The following is a 22877-nucleotide window of genomic DNA, read 5'->3' on the forward strand; positions in this document are numbered from 1 at the left end:
CTGCCATGAGCCGAACTGAGATAACCATTTTCCCGTGGATTTCCCCGGGGAGACGCAGCAGTGGGAGGCCTCTTTAATAATGGCCGCCTGCTCTCTGGGGTCGGCACATTATCGCACTGACCATGATCATGACAAAGTAGAAATACACCAATACTGGAGAAGGATACTATAAAAAAAATAAACCAGACAGGCAAAAGTAAAATTACAAGATTTAGTGGTTTTATTCACATATACAGTACAAACATTCACTTTTTATGTTACTGAAGTGCAATTTACAGATCTTAGCAGCGATTCCTCTTGTACCTCAATTTACATAGTTGGACATTTTTAGATTCCTTCATCTTCATCAACATCATTTGTACATTTGTTTTTACATATTTACACTCAGTTTTCAGACAAACGTTATGTTTTATCTCAAAAATAAATTTGTGAAACTCTGTTTGCTAACATTAGGGAGCGTGATAGTAATGAATGTCACATTTGCCGGAAAAACAAGATTTGTACCTATACGTTCATATTGATCTGACAAACAGACGGTACTTACATAAAATCTATTCCACAGTAGAGTTTTTTTGTGTCTGAATTAATATAAAATAGCGGCTGGAGATATGTACCCCCTTCTTTTGGCTCTTAGCTGAATCTTTCTCCAGCTGGTTCTGTTTTTTCCAGGTTCAATGTAGGCAAATTTCAGCTACTTTTAAATCGCAGGAAGGTTTGCAAACTTCTAGCTTTCATTGGGGATGAAGTGGAGTTTATGTTCAACTCTTACGAAAAAAAAAGTCAAATATGAATGTAACAAATGTATTCAGCACTACATAGACAGAATGACAACACACATTAACTCACTCAAACAAGTGTCAGTTCAAGTCACAAACCAGTGATTGCTAACTACTGTTAGCAGTACAAGCTAATGATGATTACCCCCCTATTCTTCCATAAACAACATACTAGTGAATATGATTTGCTTTAGGGGCGTTAGAATAAAAAGAGGATGTAAGCAAATGCGTGCCATGTTTTTCAAATTTTTATCTGTAAAAATGTTAAAAGATGTAACATTATTTTGCTTCTGGTTTCATAATTTTGTGTTGGTGCATCTCACATAACACCCGTCCACCTGAAAATAAATGATTTGTGATTGTTAAATTATTAAAAAAATGTACAAAATTCAAAATGAAATAAGTAGTGATATGCACATCTGCCACTGTATAAGAGGCATTATTTGTAATTTTGCAACTTCATCACAACACATTATGTGTGTTTAATTTCCCTTTGGGATTAATAAAGTAAAGTTTGAATTTGAAGAGCATGCAGGTTCTACTGTTAGTGTGACTTAATCTGACCACGCTACGTTCAGTCCAGCCCAAACAGATTAAATTCAAGTCTCACTACAAATTTTATAAAAATATATATTACTAAATCCCAATTTCATTGCTACAATAATTACTGTTGATCAAAATTTACCTTCTCAATGAATGAAGGTAAATATAATGAAACGTGAGTCAAACCGGTGAACATTTCCCAACATAAAGGTCGTTTTTGGTGTAAATCGGTCTGTTTGTCATCTCAACTCCCACACAGTCCCAGTGAAACCACCAGGTCTGAACAGGCTGCAGTACTCAGAGAAACCACTAGATGTCAGTATCACTGCTCGGTTCTCGCCGCCGCCGCTCCGGCTCAATCATTTATAGGGAACGCTGACAGAACAGTACAGTCATGATCATAATGAATAGAAAGACATCACAGAGATACACAGACAAAGTATGTAAAGACGAAATGCATTAAGGTGCTAATTTACATGGGGTGGATGGGGACCCATTGGGTGTTAGACCTCAGACCTGACGGTGATGGGAGCTGAAAGCAAGGGGGGAAAAACAACTTCACTAATAGTCATCAGACTGAGGGGAAGAAAAAGTGAGTAAATGAATGTTGCTACTGAGCTTTTGTTAAGACCAAGGAAAAACCAGCAGGTGATACAATACAAAGAAGAAACTCTCCGGTCCGTCTCCTCCTCAGTTCTTGTGCTTAGTCGGGAAGTAATGATGTCATTTATACACCTGGCCTCCTCTAGGGGGGCATTAACCTGTCGCTGTGTCATGTTTAGCTCCCCCAGGAGAGAGGAAGAAGACACAGGAGAGTTAAAAAGATGAATTAAGAGGAGGAGGATGGAGGTAGTGCTGAAAGAGGAGAAGGTGAACCACCCTGTCCTTCTCTTTCCTCACTCCCTCCCTTCGTCTCCATCACCCGTCACCCTGACAGGGCCGGTAATTGGACGTGGACCCTCTTTTTTTCCCCCTCCCTTCCCCTTTCTCAGCCTGTCTCGTTCTCTCTCTCCCCTGTGGCTTCGCTCCTCAGCGGGAGCCTCAGGGCCCGGAAATAGCTGATGACAAGATAGCGGCTGCCTTTCATTCTGCTCAAGGTTACCCCAACCCCCCTTTTTCCTTGACAGCCGTGGACAGGAATGGAGGGAGAGTTGGGGGGGGTTGTGTATTTAGATGGGTGTTTGCTTAAACTTGTGTGTTTGTGTTCAAAGGAATAAAAAAAGAAAAACTCCAGCTTTTCAACTCTAGTTTTCCTCCATGACCTTCTGCTGGTGGCTTCAGTGACGGGATGAAAGGGCGACACGAAACAGAATGAAAACTGCGGTCAGGTACAGGGGTTGGTAATCTTGGGTTTGGAGGGTGCACTTCCTGGTATGACGCTGTGGGAGGCGTCATCTTACCCTAAAAAAATAAAGGTCATACACCCACACACACACACACACACACCCGGCGTTGCTCAGACGGACAGCAGGAACTGCTCCTGCTCCGGTGGCTTCTTCACCCAGGTGCCCAGGCCCGTCTCCTGCAGAGACTTGAACCACTGCTGCTTCGCGATCTGGTAAGGACGCGCCGCCATCTTGGCCTCGCCGTACATGGGCTGACGGTCCGTTGCTGAGCTGGAGACGTGGAGCCCCAGCTGAAAGAGAAGAATGATAAGAAGCGCATGGGAGGCAGACGTAAGCGTAAAGATACCTAAAGTGTTCAGCTAGTTAGCAGGACCACCGACCAAACAATCAAGTTTATTTGTATCGCTCATTTCAGTAACATAGCAGTTCAAACATCATATAGCTGTTAAAACCAATAGCAGACATTCCATTTTGTCAAGTGCCATCATTACACGTCAAATATGTTGGTTGATGTTCCATTATTATGATTCAAAAGCTGATGAGGGTTTTATGACGTTAAGTGTTATCTTACCCTAAGATGATGATACCTACATCAAACCTGTGACTTACTGGTTTTCCTGGAACAGTGACTTGTTTCTCTGCCATTAGAACATTGAGCAGCATGTACACAAGCATGATTGACAGCACTAAGACCCTCTTGCTGGCTCTGATTTGTTGTTTGTCACGGGGAGCGTTACTGTATATTTCTGCAGATGGTAAAGGAGGAGGCTGATCTTTTCCACAGATTGCCTCATACTGTCATAATGACAATTTTAACAAATACATAAGAAAACATTGAAGTGCCACTTTAAAGCTTGAGAAAATCTGAAAAGTGAGGAGTAAATGTGGGTCAGCCCTGTAATTTACTGTTAGGAGTTCAGACCGGGGCAGGAGGGTAACGGGTCCAGAAGAGAAACCAGGATGTTCCTAAACAGCTCTACACTCTGCAGCTCCGTCCCAAGGAGAATCGGGTCAGAATATAGTCTAATCTGTGGGAAGACTTCCTAATGTCCTACAAACTGAGACCACTGCTTATTGAGCCCAGTCTATATGGCGATTGGTCGATTGGTTGGGGTCGTTAGGCTTTCAGCAGGACAACAACTCTGATTAGCTTAGATCAATATATATACACACACACGCATGTGTTGCAATGGCCCAGTCAAAGTCCAGACCCAGGTCTAATCGATTGTATGGAAAGGTGGTTGTAGAAAGTATTGACTAAGGGGAATACAAATGTATGCCACACCTTTCAGATTTTAACCTAAAATGCAATAATGATGGGTTTTTGTACATAATGTGTCCCTTCATGTTGGTCCGTTGTGCAAAAATCTAAAAACTTGCAGCTGTTGCTGTAATGCGGTGCTGGGTCTGTACAGTCAGGGCAAAAAGGTGCAGAAGGTTTAGTCAGGGCGGTGTGTGGGTGGTGGTGTGGGTGGGTGGGGGGAAGAAAAGGGGCGAGCAAAACAAAACGAATGAGCCGGCACAAATGCATTTGGGTGGCTATGGGAGGGGGTGGATGTGTGTGTGGGGTGGGGTGGGGGGCTTCAACAGCTGTGTAATCTCCCCATTTAAATTTCACAAGCAATTGCACATTCTCTGTGCTTTTTTGTGCATTCGAACTGTCGCGGGGGGCGACGGGGGGGTAGGGTGAAGCGGGGGGAGAAGATCGGCGGAGAGACAAGCGGGGAGAGGGAGTACGAGGAGAGCAAAAGTTTCTTTTGGAGATTAGTGCGACTGCTCTAGCGTGGCCCCGTATGCGCGGCGCGCGGGGAGCACTTAGAGGGGGTGGGGGCGGGGGCGCGGGGACGGGAGGGGCTCCTCCAGAACTCCTCCAAATAATTATGGTTTCATAGTCATTATGCTTTAACGGCTCGCCATTTGCCGACGCAGGCGGCGTCTGTTACATAAAGTTTCGGGATGGAAATGAAAGTGCGGGCGGGCGAAGATCCGAGCTGCCAGATTCCGATAAGCCGCACAGACGGCAGATGTTGCCAAGACGACAAAATTTATCTGCAGCAGAGAGGAAACTCCACATTTCCTCGGCACGGCGCGCGCTGCGATTTGGAGTTTAATACACACGTGTGGCTTTTGATTGTTGGGAAGCGTCTCGGTAGTTAATGTTTCTGGATTTCTGGCTGGAAGAATTTCAGCGGACGGTTTGTTTACTTGCAGGTTGTTTGAGGCAACAGACGAACTCCTGTTGAATGTGCAAGATTAAGAATGGGGACGCAAACGTTTAACCTCTTCAAAAAGGCCATAGAGTTCACATCAAACTAAACTGATAACAACTGAAGCCTTTTTAAACCAGTGGGACTTTGTTCTGAGCAGAAATGTCTTCATAATGTTCAGTCTGTAACTGGTTTTAATCCTCTACTCCAAACAGGGTTTCTTTAGGTTTCAAGTCAAATTTAAGACATTTTAAGACCACTATGTATAAAATAATACTTGTATTGCGACAGAAAACAATAAGACTATAAATTAGCAATAAATTTGCACTTACCAATGATTGACATTAAAAAAAAGCTAGCTAGCTCCTATTTGTACATTAGCAGCTAGCCTCAACCGCCTGCAGTCAGAGTGAAAATGTCTGCTCATGATTCAAACGTAAGTAAAAGTACCGCAAGAAAAAAAAGACTACGCAGATTATATGAGTCTGCCACAGCAGAATTAAATACCTGTGATTCATGTATTTAAGGCCAACTGAAATTTTTTAGAACTAATTTAAGATATTTTAAGGCCTTAATTTTACATGTATGAATTTTAGAGAAAGACTTTTTAAGACTTGACCACAACTGGAAACTGTGTATTTTATCGGGATTTTCTGTAGTACAGTAACACAAACGCCTGACTAACTGCGAAGATGACCGAAATGATCCACAATTTTCAACATTTCTTACAAATTAAAATGCGTATTTAGCCCTCTTTAGCCTGATGCTCCTAAATAAGAGCCACAAGGTGCCTTACTTAGTAAACAGAGTTGACATCTCGTTAATTTAGTCTCAGTGTAAGGAGAGCCGTTCTCTGCAGGCTTCAGGGATTCATGGAGAGCCGCAGGAATCCACAGCTCAGGTGAGAGAATCTGTTGCCAAGACAACTAGCTTAATAAACTCTACAACATGGAAGAGTGGACAGAAAGAAATAATTGTTCAAAGCAAGTCATGAGAAGACTGAGAAAACTAATACCGCACATCCTGGTGAAATATGGCAGCATCATGGCTTCAAAACTGGCTTCAAAAGACTTGAGTCTTGGATGGAGGTTGATTATGATCCTACATGTAAAGCCGGAGCTGCAATGGAAGCTCTGGCTTTACAGAAGCTGCTTAATGTGTTAGAATGGCCTAGTCAAAGTCTGGACAGAAAGCAATTCAACTCTGAGCCATTTCAGAGCTGGTGGAGACAGAGAAGCCTAACTTCAGGTAAAGTTTACTCAAACCTGGAGGATGCTTTAGCTCAATATGTTTTATGGCGATTAAAGTTTCTTAGAATAAACTCGACTATTTACAGGTTGAAATGTTTACAGGATAATTTACAGGTTAAAAACTTTCATGCTTAAGGATTTTAAATATTAGAGACTAAGGTCCTCTCTAGTAAAATTGCATATTAAATCAGGAGGGTGATTGGCAGCGCTAAGACACGCCCCCTTGGCTCTGATTGGCTGTTTCTGACTGAATGATTCAGTCAGAAACTCTGGAACTCTATTTTCACAGATTATCTGCCTGATGTTATGCAGTCATGAGACAGTGACAGTTTTAACCAAAATGTAAAAAAAAAAGTATTGTTTGTAAAAATGACAACCTGCAGCTTTATGCAAGTTTTAAACACACTTTTCATTAAGTATACATTTCTGTATTAAAAATGCTTTTATTGGCTTAATGTAATTTTGTAATTTTAAGCCGTGTTTTAATCAGCTGAAAGAAAATAAATCCTCATTACTGGATTAAGGAACTTTCCAATAATATTCTAATTTATTGAATGAGTCTCTACACTCAAGTATGACTCTAGAAATGTATCCATACACAGCCGAACATGAACAGACTGGTAGGAATTCAACCCCTCCAGTCTGTGGGTGGATTTTCTGGAGTCATTTCATGTCGTCTGTTTCTCCGTCCAGACGAAACCACAGATTTAGCTTAGCAAGCATCTCACTGTGCTAACTGAGGCATACAGGACGGCAGCTGAGCTGCTGCTGATGCGTGTGAAAGGAAACTTGTAGAAAAGTTTCTGGTAGGAAATTTTGAACATTGGAGAGGTTTAAAGCTATGACTGTTCCTGCAAGGCACGGCGCGTTCAGTGTGTCTTTGGACGCAGCTTTAAACTGGTTTCCTCTAAACTTTAGTTCTAAATGTTCTGTTGAACTCACAGTGAGCAACTCACAGCCCTTCAGCAGGTCCTGATGGGAGTTTGAGGATGTTCACTGCAGACACAAAATCTTATCAAGTATTTTTTTTGGTCTTGTTTCTTGTGCAAATGTCCTAGTACACTTGAAATAATACAACAGTTTCACTGGAAGATTATTTCACATATAACAAGATAATTTTCCAATGTCATCAGTGAAATAATCTGCCATTGTAAGTAATAAAACAAAAACAAACTCAGAAGACATGGGTGAAACTTCTTTCTTCATAAAATGTAAAGTAAAATGGAGGTTTCAGACCTTAGCGGTTATAGTATTTCTATTTTGTTGTTGCTAAATAGACCAGGAGCAATTTCTCCTGTTAGTGCGACACTTGTGGTTGTGTTTACCCAGAACACCCTGCACCATAGTTAGCTCCAGTCCGGTTAGCGTTCATGTAAGCATTCGAATCGCATCAGAGTTCACTTCACCCGAACAGAGACCTAGCTTTGATTGTAGGCGAACCAGAATTTGCGTTTTTTTGGCCCGCATCAGCGTTCGATTCACGCCTCTTGAAATGACCCGGACTTTCTACACAAATGAACTAGAGTTCGATTACAGCGGACTGTCCAGGGCTGGCCTGCCGTCTTGAAGGTGAGCCCTCACCTTTCGGTACAGTCTGTTCCAGCGGGTGAACAGGGCGTGCTTGCAGATGCGCGATGGTGTCCCTGAATCCCGTCGCCGTCCCGTCGCCGTGTTGACCGCCTCCGGCTGCGCGTCGCCCAGGGTCCAGTTGATGCTGACGCACGTGGCCTTCCCCTGCTGCTGGTACTCAATGTTGCTCAGCCCTGTGGGGATGAAAAAAAACAAACAAACAACTTTAATAGGAAGGCTTGGCTGTCATGACCCGACATGTGATCCATATGCGGATTTACCGTGGGAAAACATCCACGGGAAAAAAAAAAAAAAAGTAGAAACTTCTAAGTCAAATTTAGCAGCCGCTCAAACCTTCACTTTGTTGTTCGGTTTAACCTTCCTCCACCCTTGCGTCTCTCTGCCTGAGGCTAACAGCTCATGTTAAGTTTTGCAGCGCTGCACAAAAAGTGGACCTGAGCGTTAAACGGTGTGGCTGTTACCATGGAGCTTTGATACACCCCCAGAGAGAGAGAAAAGGTTGAAAAAAAAATATGGAGGGCTATCAATCAAGTGCTCCATGCGTTCCTGCCTTTGTGAGACAGCTTGTCTGCTCTCATGTTGCTGCAGATATGCTGGCTCCGCTGTAAATATTAGCTCCATTCAGAAATATCAGCTGCTACACCTACACTGGACAATTACCGTGTTCTCTGCCCGTTTCTCTGAAATAATTAATCTCTCCAGCAAAGCACAGGCAGAGAACAGGAGAAGGGCAGTGGAGAAAATGAGTTCTGGCCAAGAGAAGGAGCAACAGATCTGAGATCTATTCATTAGCTTTAATTACGCTGGCATTTTATTTCCCAAATAAAAACTAAAAACAACATTCTGAAGATGTATGGACGTTATACAACACATGCAAATTAAGTCCATTTCCAGTACCAAGCTCCAAGCAAATAGAGTTCTGCGTTGACATATGGCGGCTTGTGGGCTGGATGAAACATGGCCGACTGCTAACAAGAAACAAAACCGGTCGCCTCGCCAAGAGATGGAAAACAGGCACAGATTAATGTTCCAGAGATTTGTTTCTCCTTTCTTTTAGCTGAGCTTGTTGTAAGGCTGTAACTCAGAGCCGTCAACTAAAGTATTATTTTTCTTGCTCATACAAAATAATTTGGTTGTTCTGTTAAGAGTTGAATCAACATGAATCAAAGTTAATGTAACTAGAGTCAAATGTATATGAAACTACTCACAACTAACAAAAACTATGATATTATTATACATTTACCTGTGCTTTTATTGTGTTTTATAGGAGCATTATATTATTTAGTTTATGCCAAAATCATTTTCTGGGTCAGGAGGCAAAGTGTCTCAGGTCAAGCCCCAGACTGACCACCAGAGCCAGATCAGGGTTTCTGCAGGTTCCACCAACTCCAATTTAAGACTTTTAAAGACCTTCTTAAGATTGCAATGAATGAACTTTAAGAGATGTCCTTTCATTAAATCAAAATCAAATCAAATTTTATTTGTATAGCACATTTCAGCAGCAAGGCATTTCAAAGTGCTTCACATCATATCAAACACAGAAACACAAAGCAACATAGAATCAACAATCAAAACATTAACATGCTTTATTCAGTCACTGCCTGTTGCATGCCCCATGTCTAGACTGTAGTTGGCCTCAGGAGTAAGTTCAGCTTTTTGGTTCTGGTAGTTCATTCTGGAATTTCAGACTTTTGATGCCAGTTTAGATTTTCAGAATGCAACTAGCATTGAATGGGTCAGTGGACACGAGTCAGTGGTGAAACCGAACGTCGTCCAGCCGACCTGCGATAAATTTGCACTTAACCACGAGGGCCTAAAAAAAAAAAACGCTAGCATACTAGATAGCAAGGTGTATTAGCATTTAGTCAGCAATAACCACCTTAAGTCACAGAATGCAATGAACAATACAGAGGCGGACGTGTGCGATTTAAACGTATTTAAGGCCAACTTACATTTCTTTAAATGAATCTAAGATATTTTAAGGCCTTAATTTTTGGATACATTAAAACATTTTAAGAATGAGAACACCCTACAAATGGTTCACTCTTCCCCTGGACTATATTTCTCAGTAAAAGGTTATGAATATTAGTCTTGACTGTGATATGAGCTAGCTAACTTCTCTGGATGTTTTCTGAATAACATCTTTACTGCTTCTTTCCCGTCTCCTACGGCAAGAGAGAGAGAGAGAAAACGAGAGAATACCAGAAATGTGCTCTCCCACAATCCCTCGCAGCATCAACATTAGACGCCTTGTGGCCTTTCACATTATGCCCGTCCATGTACCGTCTTTACAAAGGGACAGCTGCGAGGATTTCAGTTTGATTTCCAACCCAGTTATTTATTGTAACGCTCTGTGTTAAGGTGGACCTTTTTCCGCAGCCGGTTTCTTTAACGGGTTGGCAACAAATGCCTCATGATCTCATCATCTGACAGGCAGCTTGTTATAACACAAAACCGGAACTACAATGCCTCAGCACGCGCCTGCGGATCGCACCCCCATTTCCACGCTCGTCTTCCATTCACCGGCCTCACCTCTTCTTTTTCCTCCGCTCCACGGAGCTGGATGAATCACCTGCCACAGGAACAATCCTCAGAGTCTCTTATTACCCATCGTTCTCCTCTCTTGTGCAGATGCACCTCTTTGAACAAAAGAGCCCCCTATCCATCGTGCCTTCTTGCCTTCCCTCTGGCTCCATTCACGGCTCATTTCATCCATTCAATGGCCTTGACTCCTGTGTTTCTGTAATAGCCAATTTGATTTTTCCCTTCAATGAAGACTTGATCAATTTCCCCACTGGGAGGATGCTTGGCAGAGTGAGAAAAGCTCAATGGGAGCATCTGCATATAGGATTTTTATTTATTTATTTTTTTAAACCATGCATGTGTACCTGATACCACAGGTAGCAGCTTGGTGTGTTTGAAGCAACAAGTTTGATAGAAACTGTAGATTTTCAGTGAGTATATTAAGATCAGGGTAAGGAATAAGAATTTTCCTCAAGGTGATAAAGTTAAAGGGCCACTACACGCCTTCAGGGAAACACCAGGAGCACAGGAGCAGTGGAAACTTGAATTTTTCCCCCCCGATTGATTGTTGTTTAAAGCAGACTTTGATGGAGGCTCGCCCTTTAATGAAAGTAAAAAGAAAAGCAAAAATCCATGTAGCCTCTGTGCTGCTACTTAGATGACATTAGAATTTAATGAGTAATTGATTTTAAGCAATGTTTTCATTTCCTCCTAAAGCGAAAAAGTTCAAAAGTCTTCTGATGTTTTCCCCAATAAGCTCCGGTTTCTATCAAAACGTACTAAAGTGAGTCCAGCTCCGACAATCTGAATCAAACATTAATAACTGAATAATCGTTAATAATGCTGCTGCTTTGGTTCCCTTTATCCCACAAAAAACCCCAAAACAACAAAGTCCCGGTTTGTGTTTGTCGAACAGTCAAGGACAAGCCGGTCGGTCTATCGATGTGTTTGGGAGTTTAGCCCTCGGGGTTCAGGTGGAGCTGCTTTGGCTGTTTGCGATAAGAGCGGCCCCGGCGATCTCCTGGACGTTCCTCTGGGGGCCGTGCTTTTAAATAAAGCAGGGGGAGGGAGTTGGACTCATCAGAGTCAATGTTTCATCAGAGTCAACGTTGGGGTGATGGAGGAGAGCAGAGGAAGGTTGAGGTGTGTGGACATCTGAATGCAAGCAAACATCCGTCTTCCCTTCTTTTCTGTCCTCCCACCCTTCGCTGTCCGGGGCTCCCGTCAGATTGAATGGCTGACTGATAAGAGGTCTGATTGCATTGATTTGGTGTAGGCCTGTCTCCCCTGTCTGTCCATCTCCTTCCCTTCCCTCACCCTTGTGCTCTTCAATAGGCTTTTGCCACTCAAAGCACAGGAGGTGCGGAGATCTGACAGATCCAGACACAAGGAGAACAGAATCGTTTTAAAACATGCCAAATGGGGAGAGGACCCGACGAAACGGCAGCACTTCCCAAAGAGGTTAGCACAAACCTTATACGAGATAAATAATAAAAAACAAAACGTTTGTCTCATTTGCATTACCCACTTCTATTAATTTCCCTTTATTATGTTTTCTTCAACTTTTCTTGGGCGACTAGTTTAAATTCACACCATATCAATCGAGAAATGTCTTTTTTCTTCCTTTTACTAAAGACGGCCAATACAAGGGGAAAGAGAACAGTAGAGCTCGCTTCATATCCATACAGAGTCTCTGACATGATTTAAAGTGTTTCCCTGTTTGTAACTGTCGCTGCTTTTGTTCTTATCAATGATCCCCCAGAAACCAAACGTTGCCCTACATCTCTCTGCTCGTCTGCCACGCCACCTCGCCGACTGGCCTAGATCTGAAGTGATGGCTGACGCCGTCGCTACAAGTTGGGTGTCATTCAGATCGTCTGCCAGCATTCATCTTTCCCACAAACAGAAGCCTCGGGTCTCAACGGAGCCCGGGACGCTGACTTGCCAGACGACATCTAAGCTGTTGCTTTTCAGGCTTGGAACAATGACAGTGTGGAGCGGCGGTGGAACACGAGTTCGTGAAGCGTTTGTGGGCCGGGTGTAAGAAATGATCTGATGTGGCGCGCTTGGCTTGAAGATGAGTCATACTTTTCGTGAAGAATCTTGTACACATGTCAAAATCTTCAGGTTAGGAGCAGGAAGCTGATGCTAATTCATTAAGATGGAATATTGAGCAGGTGCTGAATTGTCGCGGTTGTGCTTGACAACTATTGTTATGTTACTCTGAGCCGTCATTCGCCAAAAGCAATGTTTAGTCTATCCAGGTGCATTTCTTATTACAAAGGTGATAACTAGGGATTATTGGCAAGCATATTTGTAATAACAGGCAAAATGTTTTTATTGTGCAGAAACTATGAAATAAACATCTTGAAGCGGCCATACTGCTAATAAAACTAGCATTCAGGTGACAAACTACCAAAGTGATACCTAGCTAACTATATCAATGGCAGATCAGTCTTTACATGCTAGCATCAGTGACAGTCTAGATTCCCAAAATACTTCAAAGTAACATCTTTGGTATGTTGAATAAGTAACCAATGATACAATTACACTCTATAAATCCCCGTTGGTGCTCTGAAGCCCCAGTCCTCTTCATTCCCACCCAGTTACCACATTAGCATGTTCCAGTACTAGCTTGGTCTGAGAACATTGAGGATGGTCGATCAAAGCACTGACGGGAGATGACAATTGAGCAGAATTGCATAGACAGCCTTTATAGGAAACTGATGTAAAATACAGCTCAGGAAGTGGGAACCAATCTTTACCAAACATACTTTGTTTCAAAACGTCTCTGAATAGAGTCATATTTACAACCTAACTACGTCAACAACAATATGTCCTACATGGTACCAGCATGGAGATTTCCCTATGCTGCCAAATCTGAACATTTTGCGAATACAGAAACACTTTTCAGTACCTTTGGCATAGATGTAGCCATGTAGAGTAGCCGCCTTTTAAACAGAGGTCAAACAATAATTAGCCGTACCACTTAGCAGAGGTTGGCTGCGTCTGTATGTGGCGGGCAGAGGGCCCAGGCGCTCCTGCCGCTGGGTCAGAACTCTGCTCAGGTGACCAGTGTGGCGCAGGCTTCCCACAGTGATGCTGTGCAGGTACACCGGCTCCACAAAGTGGCTCAGCAGCGCCCCCTGCAGGCCCAAGATGTTCCACCTGAGAGAAGGAGAAAAGCAAGACGAGGAGTCAGAGGAAGAGACAAGACTGGATGACGAGGACAGACAGACAGCTGTGAGCGCCTCAATGACAGGTAGAGACAATTTGATCATTATCTCGATGTGGGACGTGATGAATCACAGCCACTGGTTGGGTACACACACACACGCAACACACACATCCCCAAAACATCATCGCCAAAAACAACACGGCCAAAGGTCAGTACATCAGCACTCATTACATGGAACAACACATTACCATGTGTGCATTCATCAGTGCCACTGAGGTTAATGCACTGCAGGAGAGCCGCCGTCGATTGCTCTGCGCAAGGGCCAATCCCCTTCAGTTTTGTTCAGGAAGCCTCACGCGCGACACGAATAACTCCGCAGCCAGCTGGTCGCGTGCCACCTACCGTGGAAACCCTCTCCCATTTAACCAGCAGATGCTAATTTGAGGGTGGAAAATGATAATTACCGTGTTTATTACCATTCCCGCCATTTATCGGGGTAGAGGAGGTCTGCTGTTTTACCTGAGCTCCCAACGTTACGCGGCTAATTTCTTTACATCGTTCTTTTTGTTAATCAATGCCTCCTCTTTTTTCTTTTTTTTCTCTCGAAGATGCAATTACGGTGCCCCGCTTGTCTTTTTTCCCTCTTCCCCCTCCCTGGCACTCGCCGTCTTAATAATCACTCATTACAGCTGCTTTTGCTTTCCAAGCAGTCAATTAACATCAACGGCTTTCTGGGGAAAAAAAAAAAAAAAAAAAAAAAATCGCTAAGCGGCTGAGAGTCTGCATCCGCTTTACCTGCAATCTGTCACTAAGATCTGCCTTTCCCTCCCAAACAGGGGGGGGAAAAAGGGGAAAGAAGAGGCGCTTTGTTCGAAACGCCAACACATACGCATCCTAAGTGCTCCGATGATGCTAAGAAAAAAAAAAAAAAAAGAAGTAGTTTGGGCTGAAATATTAATTCACTCCGAATGCAACACAGTGAATCTGAGACATCTTCTAATCTCATGCAAGAAAAGACAGCCATCTGGCTCGGGAAGAGACCTTCTTCCTCCCCTCTCTGCATCCCCTCCTCTCCCTCCTCCAGTAAATGCCGAGCCATTAAAGTAATGTGTTCATCTGCATAAAACCGCAGTGAAATTGAGAACATCATCGTTATATGAAAGCCATTTAGGCCCCTCAATTAAATCCAGCTGTCACCTTCAAATCAAATATTTGCAAAAGTGTCTTCGCCGGGCACCGCTTAAGAAAACAAAAGCGGCCGAGGCGGCGAGAGCTGGTTTCTTTTCTTTTTTTCTTTCTTTTTGGTCGTCAGGGATGTTTACGATGAGCGCGCGAGATCTCTAATGTCCCCGCTGGTCGAAGCTGGAATAACTATAATAAAGTGTGGGAAGTAAAAGGGAGTGAGGAAATAAAATAAAAAGTAATGGGAGGCTGCGCAATGAGCGGGACAGAGGACAAAAAGAGTATCCAGAGGGGAGGGGGGGGGATCACTTCCAGATTGCAGCAGAGAGCCGGAGCGCGCGGCCCTCAGCTGCTCTCAGTTCCGCCCTCCTCGCCTGACCTTGATAAACCGGCCCTCGGTGACCCACTCACTTTAACGGCAACCACTGATCATTTACAGCGATTAAAAGAAAAAAAAAAAGAAGAGGAGGAGGAAGCTGTGGAGCAAAGAGAGCACGTCTGCCGTCTTCTCCAGGCAGGGAGGAGGGTGAAGGGTGGAGGCAGGGATGAAAGGCAGGATGTCCCCTCCGCCTGTCCCCCGTCACTCTGTTTTTTTGTAAAGTAATTGCTTTCACCCTTGTTGGTGACCTGGGTAGATTTAATCACACCGTCCCCAACCCCGGCCAACTGAATCAAATTGGTCAAATTAACAGCGGCGACACAGGAGAGGGGTTCACCTCCACTCCTAACCGTCTTCTGCATCATTTTGCTCTGTTTCTCTGCATGGTTCTACCAGTCCTTTCTCTCTGTCACACACACACACACACACACACACACACACACACACACACACACACACACACACACACACACACACACACACACACACACACACACACACACACACACACACACACACACACACGCCTGCCCCCCCCCACACACACACCACTGCAGCTCAGCTGTCGTTCTGTATGGCTCGGTTGGCACAGTGAGATGCTTACGAAGCTAAATTCATGGTTTCAGCTCATGAAGAGGCCACGTCTTGGCAGAGAAACTTAGGGGGAAAAAAACACACACAAAAAAAAACTGATTTCAGACAATTCAGAAAAAATTGGTGTGTGGGCTCCCTGGCAGTGGGGGTGTAAACTTGAGTTGTCTAGATACACTTTTGCAGCGTGTTGGGAAAGTAATTATGCCCAGTAAAACTTTTTCACTTTTTGTTGCATTGCAAAACCACAAACTTCAAAGTATTTCATTGGGACGTTTTTTTTTTGTTGGTAAAGTAATGCATATTTGGAACGTACAAGAAAACTTGATACATCATTTCCAGGTTGTTTGACAAATAATAATCTTTGTGCGTCTATGGCAAGAATTGATACCCCTAAATAAGAATCTGGAGCAGCCAGTTCAGAAGTCGCCTAATCAATAAAGTTGAGTAAAAAGGAATATGTTGCATGGTTTGGAAGACATTATGAAAAATTATATATATGATGAACCTGCACACCCTCATGTCCACACGGTGGTGCCACAATCATCCTGTGGGGTTTCTTTGTTTTGTTTTTTTTAAACAAATTACTAGGATGCTTATTGCAGGTTATGAGATATGCAGTATATCCATCCCACTCATTTTGATTTTGAGTCCAACTCAAACACTCAAGTTTATTTGTATAGCTCATTTCAGCAACAAGGCAGTTCAAAATGCTTTGGGCCACACAAACATAATACAGTAAACAGTTGCAAAAGAAAGCAACAAACATAATTTGTCAAATGCCATTCTCAAACAAATATATATTAAATATATTGATCGATGTTCTAGTTATTATGAGTCTAAAGCGACTAAACAGCTGGATTTTTAGTCTTCATTTAAAAGTTTTCAGTGTTTCAGCTGTTTTGCAGTTTTCTGGAAGTTTGTTCCAGATTTGTGGTGCACAGAAGCTGAATGCTGCTTCTCCAGGTTTGGTTCTGGTTTTGCAGAGCAGAACCAGAACCAGAACCAGAAGACCTGATTGGTCTGGAAGGTTGGTACAACAGCAGCAGATCTTTAATCCCAATCCGTTCAGTGATTTATAAACTAACAGAAGTAAAAGTCTTAGTTTGAACAAAGTTGCCACAGATTATTGGAGGTTATTATGAATATATCTACTCATATATTTCTGAATGCATCTTAATCAGTTAGCACCTCTAAATGTGTGTTTCATCACATCAAATAGACTGTAGCCTCAGAAATGATTCAACTTTGCATATGACTGTAAATGAGCCATAGTCAATCACTGATGCCTTATCGTGTCTATAAACTATATACACTTTGTACATTTTAAAATTTTACTCATTGTAAGTATTTAAGAAGCGGCTAAGCAAAAACAGTTCACAAAAATCATGTTTGAGTGAGCTACTTGTCAGAATATACAGGCCAAGTCTTTGACCAGCATGATGGCGAGTAAAGAGTCAACGCTACTGATTTAGAGCCACGATTAATGCACTCATTCATTAGAATAGGATTACCAAATTCAGACACATATGGGAAATCAATACAAGCACTACCTAGACTAGCATGCTTCCTGGACACATGCGCAGAGAAATGGATTAGGTAAATATCAGACAAGTCTCGGCTCGGCTTTCAGAAAGCCCGTTTTAAAATGCCTCATTCTGCCAAATCTCTGCTCTTCATGAAGAAGGTAATCTTCTAATAAAGTTAACCTTTCCACCACTCGGGTTACCTGTCTTTGTTTAAGCACACCAGAAATTTCTCGGGTGATTGAAAGCTGAAGGTTCTCTTCTACACATATACACACACATACACAGAAATGTGCTCCAGTGAGTAAAAATAGTAATCGCAAATAGAAAATTAGATTGTGACTTTTGTAAAATAAGTTAAAATGGATAGAAGTAAGCAGAGCAGTATCATACATGCCAATATTACCACTTTTATTTACAAGTAAACTTCTCTCTAGATTCACTGAAAAAGCCTGCGTACAAAATAGAAATGAGGCCTTCAAACTCAGAAATAAGAATTTCCTCTAGAAGATGTTTTTGTATCTCCTCCACTGAGCTGAGTCAATAGTTAATAAATTGAATTTCATGTTTGAGCTAGAAAACTCATTAACTTTTAATTGCAAAAAAAAAAGTAATATTACATTTAATCAGAATTACAGGATAAACATTTGACTGCAGTTGCATTGTTTGCTGATGTATTAAACTCTGGATTGTGTAGTCCTGTCTTATCCATCAATAATACATGAGTGGGGGGTGGAAGGGTCGAGGCTGTGGATTGTACAATGTTCTGTTGCATCAGGACAGGATACGTCACTTTTGTTGTGATTTTTACCATCTCATTTTTTAAAATTATTTAGGAACAAACAAATTAAATTTTTAGTGTCCTCTCCTGTTTATGTAATTATTAGCTGAATTAATCAGAGTAGATCAAGCTTGACTTTAGCTACTCTGAAAGCTAATAATAAGCGTTCGGTTTCAATCATCTGGAATGCCAAGGTGATTGAATCTTCTTCAGCAGACAGTGAAGATTGAGTTATAATATCACTGGGTCATTGCCAAGATCTCATTCAAACAAGCAAGAGTTTGATTAAACCAGACTAAACAGGGCTAGTGAGAATGCATCCTAAAACTCTAATGCTTCTGCGGCTCCGTCTTCTGCACCAACAGCTGTCTGAGCACATTGTACAAAGCAGGTCACATGACACAGACAGGAAGCTGCATAAGCCAATGTAGTGCCCATTACTTTTCTAGGATCCTTTAAACAGAAGAGGAAAGAAAAACCCCAACCTTTGCAAGATCAACAAAGTAGCGTGCAAACTGCATTGGCACGGTTTTTTTGAAAACCGTGCCAATGCAGTGGATTAAATTTTTTAAAAATAATACAGCTGCACAACTCACTGTATGTGCAGCTGACATAAGATCACAGACAGCAGACCTAAAATAATGAAGTTAGTCAGGGATTCAGATACTGGTCATGTTAGATCAGAGCAATGCTACTCAATTTACAGCTTTAACTCCAATTGGGTCATGTGACAGCACTGACCTGGTGATCTTGTCTGTGCAGGACATGGTGATGAGCTGCTCGCCCTGCAGAACGCCATCCCATGTCTGGACGGGCCCACGGCATCGCAAAGGTACCGTCCCTTCGCCAGACTCGATTTTGGTTCGCAGGTGGCTTCGATGCTTCCTCATAAGGTGTCTGCTGCTGTGTACTTGAAAGGAGGGAAATAAGAACAGGTATGTTTAAGTAGGCTCTGTCTGAATAGGGGGGGGAAAAGTTGTTTAATCACATCGTCCTATTTTATCTTTGAGATGTCATGTCTCTTCATGGGAGTGTGCAAAGCTAAGGGACCTCTTTAGGTTCTTGTACTGTTAATAAAGGTCCATAGTGCTTGAATATATAAAAGGAAGAGACCGTTAGTGATGAACTGGTGGGTGTTGCTCATATTTTTGAGGTCCAATCAGTGTTTACAAGATCTTTTCATCTGCATCCTTCAGAATTTGTTCTCAAATCATGTACTTTTGTTTTACTTACTAGCTGTCAGATCTGTGACTCAGAAACTACATTCCTGTCAAAAAAAAAATGTTACTGAAATATATGCAAGAGAATTCCTCTTCATGTTTTAATAGCCTCACATTTCTTAGGGCTTAAAGCACAGTTCCTCCCGTCGTTTTCCTCTCTCGCTCTGTAGCTGTTCCTATGATCCGACAGAGACTAAAAATTAAGCCGGTAGCTTCCGGCTCTGAAATGTTTAAGAACAGTCGGTCAAAGGTGTCCAGAAATTTCATAATCTCTGTGAGCCCACTGCAGAACATTTATGAGGTTTAATGCCTAATATTTCTAAGGCTTCTCTGATGATGGTAGCATCTTCACTCTCTCTGTACGAGTTTCTCCATGTGGAGGATACAAACGGAGTCGGCTGCAGTTATGTGTGAGGACAGACGAAAAACAGTCTTGACATAATAATCTTGACATAACAGTCAAGATTATGTTTCTAAATTTGCAGAACAAACCAAAATTATAGGGATGCACAATATTATCAACATAGTATCTGTATCGGCCGATATTAGCTGTCAAATTTAATATCGGACATTCTGTCAAATGATATAAAAGGTGTTTTTCTATGACAAACCAGCGACAATGATGCCTGCAGCACAACGTCACATTTGCACAGTTTGAGTGTTGTCAATGTCTTAGAGAGCAAATGTCATGAATAAACTTGACATTTAAACATAATGTAAGTTCAAAGTGTTCCATCATGTTCAGCTGCCTTCTTAGCATTTGGTAGCAAGCTAAATTGACAAAGGCAATGTAGTATTTCAAGTCCACAACAGAGAAAGCCATGTAGCTTCAGTGAATAGGTACAGGAAAAAAAAATAATAAAAAATCGGTATTGGTATCGGTTATCAGCCAAATGAGTTTTAGGATATTGGCATATCGGATATCGACCAAAAATACAATATCGTGCATCCCTAGAAAGTTATCTTAACTAATTAACAGTTAATTTTCAGCAAATAAGACAAGAATATGCTTTTATCTTTCACACTGTGATGGAATGAATGAATGTCTGGCTTCTTACAATCACTTGTAATTTCATAAGGCGAGTTGAGCCTCCCGTCCCCACATGGCGAAGTGCTGATGTACATGTGGAAATGGACATTGTCTCTCAACCTGTAGCTCTGGTCTTTGTGGCGGACGAATATCGACTCCTCCCAGTCCTCCAGCCTTTTACTTCAGGAACCAAAAGGAAAAAAGAAAAAGAGAATGAGAAAAAGCAACAAAAGTGAGCAAGACTGATGAGAAAGGTGGCACTATTCATCACAGCATAGGAAATAGATTTCCACTTTTTCCCCCCCCTCTCTAAAATGATGAAGAGAAGCAGAGACAGAGAGGGATGGACACAGGCTCACATTCTGACCGCAGCCTATTTTACTCATGTCAAAGTCCTGAACATTACTCAGGTTCACACTGCATACTTTCAAAATTATCACACTGTGATCCTTTAGATCAATAACGTACGGGTCCCGACGTTAAAACCCAACAAAAGGGACATCATTATTGATTTATAATTGTTCAAATAATCAGTAAGTTCAGTTTCAAAAGTAGCATAGAAGGATTTTTGGTGCAATAGCATCAAAACAAAAGACTGAAATACCACTATGTTGTGAATGAAACAGTTGAACTTGATGAACAAAAACATTTAGCATCACAGTTGACTGTCTTTTTTTGGGGGGGGGTATTGATCACAGATTCCTAAAATTGCGGCTCTGAGGAAACTTTTTACTTAGTAATGGGTTTCATCGCTGTATACATTTCCCTGTTCAGTTTTATTTTACTGTACATAAAGGGATCCCACAGGGCTCCCTTTAAAGGTCCTCTTATTTATAATACTAAACTTGGTCTGAACACGTCATGTGCAAACTTTGATTTTTCTGCTGGAGCGAACCGTTGCTTAAACACGTGGACCAATTGTTCTTTAGGCCACTGAACTCATAGATGTACAGAATTTAATTTGACACTAAGTGACAACCGTATGACACACGCGCAGCACTTTTATCTATGCACCATGTCCAGATGGAAGCAGAAAGTAGGTCATTTATGCTAGCTTAACTTTGGCAACCTCAAAATGCACAAAGAAAAGCTACATATTTTGTTTCATGTTTGTGTATGTAGCTAATTATAAACAAAGAGTGAAGTATGAACAACCTTTTCCACTACTTGAAACAGCAAAAAAAGGACATATGTAATATGTCTTTAATATGGTATGCTGTAATATTGAAATTCAAACTCATACATTTATTGATTATCTCATAATTATGAGTCGTAACCTCAACATTATTGAGGTTTTTTTTAAATCATAAATCTTTCACTGAAAGTAAAAATTATGATTTCGAATACATTTTTAAAAGAAAATAAGACACTAGAAAGGCAGAACATAACAACAACAAAATAAATAAATAAATAAAATAAAATAAATCTGAGCCTCAAAAAGGTAAAAGCAATTTGTGGTACAAAAAAAAGGTTATAGAAATAATTGTACTTTTTAACTTGTATGTAGTAGAAAGTGGGCATTATACAGTACATTGCCAAATGGGAAAAGTAATAAATAAACAAATAAATCACCTTAACAGCACTGAACTACAAGGACACTCCCCAACGCAGATATTAGCAGCTCACAGAAAGCAAAAAAAAAAAACCTCTGGGCTTCTGTGTAGCTTCCACTCCTCTGCCAGTCGTGTTGACAGAACCTGCCGCATACTGAAAGCGTTACCTGGGGTTGGAATAATTAAGCTAACTGCTGAAGGCTCACGCTAAGAACGTTTTAATTTTGATAGGACAGACTGGGGGCTGAATGACGCACAGCTGTTGCCACTAATGCTGCTGACGAGCAGCACGGCTCAGTTTATGTGCTTCCAGCAACATTAAAGCTAATGTGATGAAGTAAATTTGCAGCTTTTTAGCTGTGGTAATAAATACTTGTCAAACTGCTATGAGAGGATTTGTAGACATCAGCACAAGGATAGCTAGAGCCAGGCTAACGCTCGCAACACTCTGTAGACATTTAGTTTATTTAAAAGAAATAGAGGTTGAAGGTCATTTAGCTAGTTCGACTCCTGCTATGTAAACTCCAGCTTTATCTGAGAGTATTGTTTTCATCTTCAGTGTTTCCTACAGTAACCTTTAGCTGTTGATAAAAATCCTAATGCAGCAGATTTTTTACAGATTGCTACAAACACACTGTTAGTTCAGGAAACCTCATAATTAGCTTATTATGAAAGGGTGCAGAGTATTTTGATATTCAATTAATTGCGTTTAATATGCGTTTCAGTTAGGCTTATTTGTCAGTTTAGAAAATGCCTTTTGAAAATTGAAAACCTTTAAGCAGGTGTTAAACATACTTTTCATTAAAGTTACATTTCAGAATATTTTTTTTTACTTCTCTGATGTAATATAATAATTGTAAATGTCATGTTTTTGTTAACTGCAAGCGGAATATCTTCATAATTAACAGAAATAATAATGAAGATTATAATCTCTTAATCCATCTAATTTATTGAATGTCTATATTAATGTGGTGCAAAACAACTAAGAAATTAAGAAAATCCGATCACACCTTACCTTTAAAGTTAGTTTATCTGATAAACTAAACATACTTGATAATTTTTCTATGCTGCACTACCCAAGAAAACATATTGTGTACTTAGTAACAAATAGATCTGACATTTTCTAGACCTAAAATTAGGCATAAGCAGTCTAACACAATCATAAATCCTAATCCAAGACAAATAAGTCAGACGTTTCAAAA

General features: G+C 41.4%; 1 protein-coding gene across 4 annotated transcripts in view; it reads right to left on the reverse strand.

Annotated features, from left to right (window-relative positions):
- Window positions 1-202: 202 nt before the first annotated feature.
- Window positions 203-22877, reverse strand: part of adarb2 (adenosine deaminase, RNA specific B2 (inactive)) — a 195544-nt gene continuing 172869 nt past the window's right edge. For all 4 annotated transcript variants that reach the window (XM_014472247.2, XM_023326827.1, XM_023326829.1 and 1 more), the window contains exons 6-10: window positions 20151-20302; window positions 18614-18782; window positions 13222-13403; window positions 7704-7885; window positions 203-2955 (exon numbers count right to left, since the gene is read on the reverse strand). In XM_014472247.2, coding sequence (XP_014327733.1) covers window positions 2776-2955; window positions 7704-7885; window positions 13222-13403; window positions 18614-18782; window positions 20151-20302 — 865 coding nt within the window. In that variant the 3' untranslated portion in view covers window positions 203-2775. The remainder of the gene's footprint in view (window positions 2956-7703; window positions 7886-13221; window positions 13404-18613; window positions 18783-20150; window positions 20303-22877) is intronic.

This window comes from Xiphophorus maculatus, chromosome 21 (genome assembly GCF_002775205.1).
Source record: "Xiphophorus maculatus strain JP 163 A chromosome 21, X_maculatus-5.0-male, whole genome shotgun sequence".
NCBI classification, from domain to species: domain Eukaryota; kingdom Metazoa; phylum Chordata; class Actinopteri; order Cyprinodontiformes; family Poeciliidae; genus Xiphophorus; species Xiphophorus maculatus.